At 52.4% G+C, this 10,746-nt stretch overlaps 1 protein-coding gene across 9 annotated transcripts in view; it reads left to right on the top strand.

The window, feature by feature from the left end:
* The window catches only part of LOC105005558 (prolyl 4-hydroxylase subunit alpha-2), a 71,176-nt gene that overhangs the window by 38,148 nt on the left and 22,282 nt on the right, over window positions 1–10,746 (top strand). For 3 of the 9 annotated variants that reach the window (XM_010863594.1, XM_010863587.1, XM_010863588.1), the window contains exons 3-6: window positions 640–786; window positions 9,164–9,263; window positions 9,884–9,980; window positions 10,275–10,426. In XM_010863594.1, the coding sequence (XP_010861896.1) occupies window positions 9,182–9,263; window positions 9,884–9,980; window positions 10,275–10,426 (331 nt within the window). In that variant the 5' untranslated portion in view covers window positions 640–786; window positions 9,164–9,181. The other 6 variants (XM_010863586.1, XM_010863593.1, XM_010863590.1 and 3 more) reach the window with 5 other exon arrangements.

Genomic DNA, 10,746 nt, shown 5'->3' with positions numbered 1-10,746 from the left:
GGGGGGAGAGGGAGGTGGGGACGTGGCGGCGGCTCAAGCGGGCGGAGCCGGCAGCGGCGGGAGGTGGAGCCGCCCAGGAGGAGGTGCCGAGTGGGCCCGGCGCCGCCGCGGGAGGTTCTGGAAACGCCGGGAGCGGCGCGTGTCCGGGTGAGCGTCCCGCCTGCCTGGCAGCCCGGTCCGCCGCGGGGCTCGGGTACCGGCCGGGGTCACCGTGCCGAACCTTCTGCCCGGCGCGGGGCCGGCAGCTGGGGGCTGGGGGTCGCGCCGTCCGGGCCGCAGCCCCGCGCCGTCCGCCCTGTTTCTGCACCCGCATGGGTTCCTGTCCCGCCGCCGAGTCCCCTCCCCGAGATAAGGGCGGTGAGGTCAGCGGCGCCTTTCCTGCCGGTCCCTTCGGGGCGGTCGGACCGGGTGGGGAGAGTGGCCGCCCCGAGGGTCAGGCTCCCGGGAAGGGGCGGCCCGGCCCCAGGGCACCCGGAGCTTGGAGGAGGCAGGGGCGCCGGGCAGGCCTCTAGGGGCCGCTTGGTGTTAGGTCCACCTTCCTCCATCCAGATGCTTGGGAGTCTGTAGCCTTGGCCTGTTTGGTTCCCATTAAGACAGGCTATTGGATGATAAAGTTTTTTTTTTTTTTCTTCTCTCCAGTTTTGCCTCAGCAGCCGCGGAGACTTGTAACTAGTTAACTAATTCAAGAAACGAACCCTTCAGTGTTAATCAGAAACTGCAAGGAGTTGCTGGCCTAGTGGGGCACGTGGACTGGAGACCAGGAAAGGCCAGGCCCCGGTCAGTGTGGTGAGTGCTGTGCTCAGAGGGAGCACTGGACTGTGGGTACTTTGTAGAGGACAGGATGCTTCAGGCCAGAGGACTTCCTGGAGGAGGTGACCCATGAGCTGGAGTGGTCAGATGAAGGTTGAGTAAAGGGTAACCCAGACAGAGGAATAGCCTGTGTGAATGGAAGCTGACCTGGGCACTCTAGAGGAAGCAAGGAAATGGGGGGAGGGACCCTTTAGTGGATAGCTGCCTACAGACCCTGTCCAGAGAGCTCAAATGAGAAGACAGTGCCTGGTATTGTGTCCTGTATGTGGAGGGTGCTCAGTGAACCCTTGCAGCATGAATGTGGATGCGGAGTTTCCTTTTCCAGGGCAGAGGCCCCTGGTCTCTGTTTTCGAATTGACACCTTTCAGATGGAGAAGAACATCAAAGTCCCTCCCAAGGCTGAGGCTGGTGTCTTCTGCTGTAGAGTGATACCTGAGGCTTGTGCTGCTTGATGTAAACAATCTGAAGCTCAACAACCTCAGCCCTTTTGGAGGAGATCCTGGCCCTGAGAGAGAGTTGGGGAACATTGCTTTTGCAGCTTAGGGCATTCTCATATGTTCCTGATTCTGCAGAGATCCACTGTCCCCCTAAGAATTTAGAGAACAGTTTTGAAAGCTGCTGCCCATGTCACATCTGGGATAGCAGATTCCATGATTTAATTCTCTGTTAAATGAACCGTGGTTTCCTTTGGCTTGTACTCAGAGAGTCCCTGAAGCTTCCAGGATGCAGTTTCTCACTTTGTTCTGGGCTTCCAGGTCCAGCCTCTCTGTTCACTTCTCCCTACTCATAGGATATTTGGGCTTTGTATCATTTTATTCTTGAGCCTCATTTGTAGACGGCCAACTCTGTCCACTGTGTGGCCCAGCCAAGGAAGCCACGTAGCAAAGATGGGGTGAGTTGGCTGGGGGCCTCATCCCAGAGATGCTGTCATACTGGGCCACCCTAGTTCTCTGAGAGATCTGCAGGCAGACATGGTGGCAACTGAGCATTATCTGTGGCTTGTGATAGGCCCTTCTATCCTGTCTAATGCTCTGAAATGGTGTACCCCAGAGAGTGCCTACTTTGTCACTGCTTTAGCCTGGCCGATCTCTGTTCATTCCTGGAGCATCTCCTGTGTACTTTTGCTTACAGTGTGCCTGGGGCTGGAATGAGGGAGGAGGGGGAGGAGACAATGATGGTGGTATAGTCCTTGCCCATGGGTAACTCATAATTTCTCTGAGATTGCTGCTTCGTGCTGGCAGCTGGTCACATGCCAAGGAGGAGCTAAGAGTGTGAGCGTTCATGAGGAGCGACTGCATGGGTACAGCCCTGAGGAATGAGTAGGGTAGCAAATCTAGGGTCTGCTCATTTCCTGAGAGAACCTCCCTTTTTGACTCTGCCCTCCCACATCCTTGGGAGGGCCTGAGACTGGATATTAAGACCTTGGCCAGTGTGTGGCCACGCTGGCCATGGTGTGCGTTGGGCTGTTGGGTGTGTCCCTGGCTCCTGGGATCTGTCTAAAGTTTAATTTTATGCAGATGGAGGTTGGCAGGAAATGCTGTGATGCAGGCACGTGCAAGCCCAGACAGGGTGCTGAAGTGAGAGTTAAACTTCGAAAAATCTAGCAATTTTTTTGGACTTTTGAAGTGCTAGGGTGGGACATGAGTTTGTTCTTGAGCAGAGAGGGCTGGTGGCCCCTGTGGTCGCTGGGTTTGAGCTGCCGCTGGGTTTGAGCTGCGGATGTGGAATGAGGGATATCGTTTTTATTCTCAGAAGGAGCAGAGGGGGCTGAAAAGTCTGGATTAGACTTCTTGGAGATCTAGGAGAAAGTGTTTTAAGTGGTGTCATTGCAGGGCAGAGGGTTATAAATGTTTGGGTAGTGAATTCTTCACTTTCACTTTTCACTTTCATGCATTGGAGAAGGAAATGGCAACCCACTCCAGTATTCTTGCCTGGAGAATCCCAGGGATGGGGGAGCCTGGTGGGCTGCCGTCTATGAGGTCGCACAGAGTCGGACACGACTGAAGCGACTTAGCAGCAGCAGCAGCAGCAGCAAATTCTCCAGCTCACTGGATGTGACACTGATCACAGACCAACATCTGCTCTGGACGTTTCAGGAAGTGTTTGCTAGAATATACCCTGCTCTGTACCTGGCACTCTTGAGGGCCCAGGGTGTGGCCAAGATCCTGAGACCTGGTATTTGTAGGAACTCAGAGTGTGCAGGCCAGAGACATAGGAATAGGTGAGATTCCAGAGTGTAGATCCGGTCACCTGTTTTTTCCCAGAGAACTTTCCTTCCTTGGTGAGAGAGCCAGTGATTGGCCAGTGGTGTGCTGCTTTAGGCCTGACTCCACCCTCTCCTTAATCTCTTTTGACACTCTTGGGACGTGGAGGTTCTCCGATTTCTGTTTCGTTCTCATCTTCACTGTCTCATAGACTGGACCTGCTTTCCCTCCAGGGGTCAGCTGCTTCAGGTCTGTTGCCATCCCTCTAGTACCCTTGGTGCTGATGACTGGTGGAAGTTGTGCCTGGTGCTAGGCTGCCCGCTGACATGTCATCACATTCAGTCTTCAGAACAGCCCTATGAGATGTTATCACTGTTAAATAGATGGGAAAACTGAGGCTCCAAGACTGTAACTTGGAACTGTAACTCCTTCGACTGTAACTTGTCTAAGGTTCTGAAACCCGGAAGTGATTGTGGAGCTGAGCTTTAACTCTGGGACTCTCTTACTCCAGGGTTGGTGTGTCTGCCTGCTCGACTGTGTTGTCTTGTCCTGAGCTGGGCCTCTTGGTCACCTGTGAGTGCTGTGAGTGCTCCTCCCAGACGGCAGGAGTGACTGATCACTTGAACTGGAGGCGCCATGCTTATTGTCTTTCTGAGCCCATGTTGCTGTCTGCCTTCTGCTGGGATCCAGCCATGGGTATCATAAGGCTGCTTTGTGAATCACAATAAAGTCTTTGACTTGGGCAAGCCTGTTCTGCTAGGCCAAAGTGTGGCTCCTCCTTTTGGGAAGTCCTTAGGATGCTATATGGCAACAGATGTTACTGAGTAGGATTGAAGGCGGCAATAAATAGTGGAATATATGTTTTGGCTTTGAGTCTGAGCTCTGCCATTGATTTGCTGTAGCATGTGAGTTGAGCAGCTTCAGTTATGTATTTTACATATCTCTATCTGAAATGGGGATGAAAATCTGTCTAGTTTACAAGGTGTTGGTGAGGATTAGATGGTAGAAGTGAAAGATTTTTGGAAACATGAATAGTGGTTAGCTTAGCCTAGTTCCCAGAAAACAGATCTTAAGTGCTTGATGCTCTGTTAGAAGGTACAGTTGCAGAGTAGCAAGTGTAAGGGAAAAGAAAAGTGCAGCTGAGAAGGAAGGGGAGCATATCCAAGGTGGTGCTGTAGCAAGCTGGCCAGTCTGCACAGAGGTGCTCTAGTTGTTCAGCTGTGCAGGGCATCTCTGGGTGAGCTCTGCTGCTTCTCAGTGGAGGCCTGGAGAGGGGATTTATCTGCCAATGTCCTCTTGTTTCTGTTTTTCATTGGTCACAGTTGCCCAAGGAGGAGTTATTTCCGCCCACCCCCTGCAACCCTGCTCAGTCCTCATTTGCACTCCCAGGCCCTCTAGCAGTCCCCAGAGAGGCCAGCAAGGCACTTCACTGGAGTTTAGAAGTTGCAGGAAGTGTCTGAGATTTGGAGCCTGCGCGGTGTCCTTCACTGGGTCTGAGGTAGAGCAAGTGGCCCAGGAGGCAGGTGAGGCCAAGAGAGTACAAGGTGGTCCTGTAGATGCATCCAGTATAGCAGTGTGGGGGTCTTCTTCTTTCCCGTAGTTCCTCATAAGTTAGTCTTGCCTAGACTGCTGAGTTTTTGCCAAGACTCTGATCGAAAACCCAGCTGGCTTTTGCATGTTGATTTGTACAGCCTTGTCTGCTACTTTGTTGTCTAGTTACTGAAGCAGGAGCCTTGTGATTTTGAGGGTACCCACGTGGGTAGTACAAGTCAGCATGTCCAGGTGCTGGATAGAGAGACTACGGTCATCCCTCCCTGTCTGCAGATGTGACACCCATCGATGCCGACTGTACAATGCCTAGTGTATAAGGGACTTGAACATCCGTGGATGCTGGTGTCTGTGGGGTCTCCTGGAACCAATCCCTTGTGGATCCTCAGGGACAGCTGCATAAGGAGAGATATGCAGGAACATCTAGGCTTCTGTAGGTTCTCAGTGAAGGAGATTGTTTTTCATGTGATGTGGTTGTTGAAGTTATGAAATCTGGAGTCATGAGATGGGGCTGGAGAGGGCAGTAGGGCCAGGTCATGCAGAGTCAAAAAGTGCTAAGGAATTTGGACTTTATTCTGAGAATAGTGGAGAGCCTTTGGAGGGTTCTTAGGGAGAGAGAGACCAAACGGGGGGATACAGTAAGCTGTGCTGGCTACTTTGTAGAGCAGAGGTGGGAGGGAGGCCATAAAGATGGGAGACCACTGCAGGCAGGGGCCAGTATGGCTGTAAGGACGACTTAGGGGTGGCTCAGATCAGGGTGATAGCTGAGGCATGACATCAGGTGAGGAGAGCGGGCACCTCTCCTCCCTCCCCTGGGGTGCCAGGGAGAGCAGCTTATGGGCCTCAGTGGCCGTCCATGTGCATAGGTGGTGGGGCCTCTGGAGCCTCTGTCAACTCTTGCTCGGTTGAGCACGCAGGTCCTCTCGCTGTGCCGTGCAGAGTTGGCCTCACTACCAGGAGGCGAGGCCACTGGAGGGAGCCCTGTTCAGGCAGATCTTGCCCCTTAGCAGAAGGCAGGCATCCTCTTGTTTGTTTGTTCTTGGTAAACCCATGTTCTGTCTCTAGGCTGTTAAATACATTGTTAAAACTCAAGCTGTTGCATTTGGGTTGCAGCTGGGAGCTTGGCATAGGTTCCTGCCTGATGAGGTAAGGGGAGAAGCTAAGGACGCTGCTGGTTTGCAGTTGGAAACATCTTTTCATGGCTGTTTGGCCCCGTTGTGAACATCCTCTCCAAAGAGCCGGCTTGCTGGGGCCTGTGATTGTATGTCTTGGAACCGCCCTGTGCTTAGAAATAGTGCCGGTTGCCTGGTGGGCGAATTATTGTCACTGGGGTGTTGGCAAGCTTTGAAGGACCTCCCTGTGGGGGTCCCAACTCAGGCTGCTCGGTCTCTTTGGATTCCATTGGAGAGGGCTTGCTTTATTTTCTTCTCATTTTAGATATTATATAAAGTATATTTCAAATTTCCCATAGAACTTCTTGTGGAAAGATTAGGAAATACAAATAAACATAAAGAGAAAAATAGAATTATTTAACCAAGATAACAACTAGATTTATGACTCTCTGCTTACATATATATGCAGGTATGTAAATTTCCATATATAAAATTTATTCCTTATAAAAATGAAAGCATAGCGTATATATTGTTTGGGAGCCTATTTTTCTCACTTAACAAGATGCGTTGGTCTCTCTTGGTGTTAAAAAGCATACAGTATCCATTCCTACACAATCCATAACCATTCATTGTATGGAAGAAATGTAACATCTTCTGATGTTACAATTTCCTGGCACGAACAAATCTGTCGTGAGGTTTTCCTTTTCGTTGGGTGCCAGATACGGACCAGAATTTGTTCAAAACTTGGGATGCAGCTTACATAAAACTCAGTATGGGTTTTCTGTTCAGGCTTGGTGCTACTTTATTTTCATGAAAGGGGGCTCAGTGTTGCCCATTTCTAGGCCTATTCAGCGTGGATTTCTGAGGGTTGGTTCCTGGAGAGCTTCTGGCAGCACTGGCAGGCATACAGGCCCCACTTACTCTGTCGTCAGCAAGCTCTGCTATAGGTATGTGATGGGAGGGGGGATATGCAGCTGGTTGGTTTTTCCCACACTGGGACCTGCAGTCCTTCTTGGAGGCTGCCGCCTCCCACCCTGACCCTGATTAGATGACCTTTTGTACACCTAATACAAATTAGTGTTCAGGAGAAATGAGATGGGGTGGCAGTTTAGGTTGAGTGGTCTGGGGGCTGCATGGGAGCGCCTAGCTGTCTGGGCCAGCAGGGTCGTCAGCCCCCTTCTCCATCAGAAGAGGACTTTGTAAGCCCTTGGTCACCCAGAAACCGATCTGTGATTCTTTGGGCTCTGCCTCCAGATTGGGATTCATGGATAGTCTCAGTCTAAGCCAGATAGCACATTCCAGAGAAATGACAGCTGGTATTCATGTAATGAAGGAACCTGGCTGTTTTTTCCTGAGTGCTATAAAGCATGAACCATGGCCAATATCACCAATTTGAAAGAAAAAGTGAGGTTTCTCCCTTCCCTAAGTTTGTTATCTGATCTCTGAGGAGGCATGCCACTGCAACTGGTGATGGAGCAGAGGACAAACGGTGACCCTTGCCCCCCAACTTCCAGCCGTGTGTAGTCTGGCCTCCTGCCTGGGCACTATTCTCCCATCACCAGCCTGACAGGCAGTTGGCTGAATTGTCTGCAGACGCAGCCTCCTGGCTCTGGGTTTTTACTGTTCCCTCTCTACATGTGTACAGAAGGTGCTCTCTTAAGCTGATGAAGCCTCTTGAAGTACAAGGAGCAGACCCCATTCCCTGAGAAAGGGTCTTATGTAAGCAAGAAGAAAGGCCTTCTATAATCCTGGGGGTGGATGCAGGGTGCTGAGGTCTGGGAGCAGATCTGTGACTAGAAAAAGGAGGATCTGGGCTCTCCCTTGGGGCTGGCCTGGGCTCTGTCACCTCTTCTCAGGGACTTGCTTTCCTCTACTGCCCTAACTTTATAGTGGACCTCTTAGTTCATCCTCCGTACCCTGCAGCAGGTTCTGGGTGGAATAGTCTTGTCCTGTGTATCTCTGGGCCCCTAACACCTAGGGCACTGATGGGCATGATGTCAGCTCTGCATACATTTGGCAGGGGGTAAAGGCGGGCACTCGCTTATTCTCTCCCCTTCCGCATGTGAAAGTTGCTCAGTCGTGTCCGGCTCTTTGCGTCCCCATGGACTATAAAGTCCATGGAATTCTCCAGGCCAGAATACTGGAAGGGATAGCCTTTCCCTTCTCAAGGGGACCTTCCCAACCCAGGGATAGAACCCAGGTCTCCTGCATTGCAGGCGGATTCTTTACAAGCTGAGCCACCAGGGAAGCCCCCATCTTCCTCACACAGGAACCCGTCTCGGGTTGAGGGTTGTGGTTGGGCTTCTCTGAGCCTAACCGTGAGCCACAGTGGATTGGAATTTCTCCTGGAAGGGTGAAGTGAGGAATGATGGGTTTGACTGTGCGTCCAATCAGCCATTGCAGGCAAAAAACTGATGAGCTGGCATTAGTCAACTCAGCCTTAGAATTCTGTCAGATAAGGCTTGAAGTTTGGAGGGAAGGCCTTTGTATGTCCTTTATTTTCCTTGTTTTCTCTCAGTAAATTTCCAGTGGGGCTTGGCTGAAGTAGAGCAGGAAGAGGAGGGACTGGCAGAACTGGCGTTCAGGTGGATGTTCCTCCTGCGTGCTCCGGGCCGCGTGGCCAGGCTGGGAGATGATGTCTGAAGCTCACGTTGTGTACCTGGGCCCACTGCCAGTGCGCTCGCCCCATGGTGTGCCTTCTGCCTTCGGAGCTGCGTCTGGCTATTTCTAGGCTGATGGGAAGACAGCCTCTTACTTATGTCAGCAGCCCAGCCCAGTCTAAGGTTTTGGCCCTGTGTGGCTGATTCATTTTTGTATCCCAAGCGCCTAGCTCAGTGCCTGGCATGGTAAATATTTGCAAATGGTGATTCTCCATGAGGACAGTGTCTGCCGAGCAGCCTCGCTACAGGAAGAGCAGCGTCTGCCCAGCCTGCTCTCACGATGGCCAGGTGCAGACCAACAGGGAGCAGTTTGATTTCTCTTCTGGCTGACCATCTGCTGCACACCTTGTTTTGGGTGTGGACCCCCTGGGGCATATTGTGTCCTGTTCTCTTTCTGCCTATGGGCGGTGTGTTGCATCTGGGTCCTCAGCACCGGGCACTGTCCTGGCACTTGTGTTAGAAGGAAAGACAAACAGAAGAAGTCTGGGTCAGAATCTTGAACTGACAGACCCTTAGAACCAGGCGTGACTGGCCCTCCTCCCCATTTAGCCTTCGCATGTTGACAGTGGTTATCGGAAGTTGAGAGGGTAGAGTCTCTCCCATGGGCACTCAGCCTCCCAGAGCAGGGGACAGAATTAAGTGCACATCCCTGGTTGTACACCCTGGTGTCTTTCCACTGGTGATCCCGAATATCTTCCTTAACTTCTGTGTGCTGGGTCAGAGTTTGGCATGTTTGAATGTCTATGTATATGTGCACATGTGATGTGTCCTCTCCTAAGTTGCTTTTTTGCCATTGTTGATCTAATGACTGTCACTGAATGCCTTGCAGACACTGCCCTCTGTGACCATGAAACCCTGGGAGTCCACGTTGCTGGTGGCCTGGTTTGGTGTCCTGAGCTGCGTGCAGGCTGAATTCTTCACTTCTATTGGTATGTGCCAACAGGACTGTCGTCTGCCTGGGCAGTCCTTGGCTCAAGTGCCAGGGGATGGCACTGCCTGAGGCCTGTTCTCCTTCAGGGTGGGGTGGCCTCGTCCACTGGTTTTGACCAGATCTGGGGAGAGTCAGGCTTGCGGAGCTGCTGTTTCCGCCTCTGACCCCTGATGACCTGGATGTCCTTCCTGGTAGGTGGCTGTCTCAGCTGGGCCTCCACCCTGGAAAGTGCAGGCTGCTCCTGGGCTGCCTGGCGTTTCTGTCCAACTTTCTCCTGGACTAGAGAATGGTCCTGAGCAGAGAAGCCCTCAGGACATCCTTGTCCCAGGAGCATGACCCAGCTGGGTGACAGTGGGAGAGTGAGATGCGGGGTTTCTTCCTTAAGGTGTCCTCCGTGCACTTACCATCCGCCTGGAGCCTCTGCCTCTCTCTTCCTAAAGCTGGGGACCAGGACCATATGAGTGCCCAGGCCTCCTTTAACCCTAGGTCCCCATGACCCCGAGAGAGCTGACATGTGCCTGGCTCAGCTTGCCTCTGTGCTGATGTGTTTTGCCTCAAGGTTGGGAGCTGGATGTCCCTCATCCACTTCTTACTGGCCCTTTTATCTCTCCCTCGCAGGACACATGACAGACCTGATTTATGCAGAGAAGGACCTGGTGCAGTCCCTGAAGGAGTACATCCTGGTGGAGGAAGCCAAGCTCTCCAAGATTAAGAGGTGTCTGATGTCCTAATTTCCCACAGCCACCCTGAGCCAGGGTGGCGGGCTGGCAGGAGCCCCCACCAGGAACCCAGCCAGGGTGCCCATAAGGGGAAGCCCTTGAGGGGGCAGTATGGGCCTGGCCTGGAGTGTACTTCATGCCAGTCCCCCAGAGTAGCTAAATATGTGGGCTGAGGATCACTGCTTTTTCCTTTCTGGATAGAGATCCCCTGAATCTCACCAGGGAAATTACCATAGGTCAAGATCCACATGAATGGGTGTCTTAGTCTACCTTTTTCTGTGGTTCTACAGCTGGGCTGACAAAATGGAAGCCCTGACCAGCAAGTCGGCTGCTGACCCTGAGGGCTACCTGGCCCACCCTGTGAATGCCTATAAACTGGTGAAGCGGCTAAACACGGACTGGCCTGCGCTGGAGGACCTTGTCCTACAGAACTCGGCCGCAGGTGAGGGACTGTGAGCAGGTGGTTGCATGAGCTGGTGTGTCCCTGGGCTTGGCCTGCGGCATGTGGGTCTGAGCCAGTCCTGGTTCGGAATGTTGGTGAACACGTGCAGTGTGTGAACAGCAGCTGCCAGTCCCGTGGCTCTTAACTCTGTGGGGACCTGGCAGTTGGCTGTCCTTGCTTTCAATTGTGATATTAATAATAATCAGTTCTTGGAAATTCCCTGGTCGTCCGGTGGTTAGGATTCTGTGCTTCTGCTGCAGGGGGGCATGGGTTTGATCTGTGGATCCCTGGTCATGGAGCTAAGATCCTGCATGTCACAC

This window comes from Bison bison, unplaced genomic scaffold (assembly GCF_000754665.1).
Source record: "Bison bison bison isolate TAMUID 2011002044 unplaced genomic scaffold, Bison_UMD1.0 scf7180017864492, whole genome shotgun sequence".
Classification (NCBI taxonomy): domain Eukaryota; kingdom Metazoa; phylum Chordata; class Mammalia; order Artiodactyla; family Bovidae; genus Bison; species Bison bison.
This window is presented reverse-complemented; position numbering and strand designations above follow the sequence as displayed.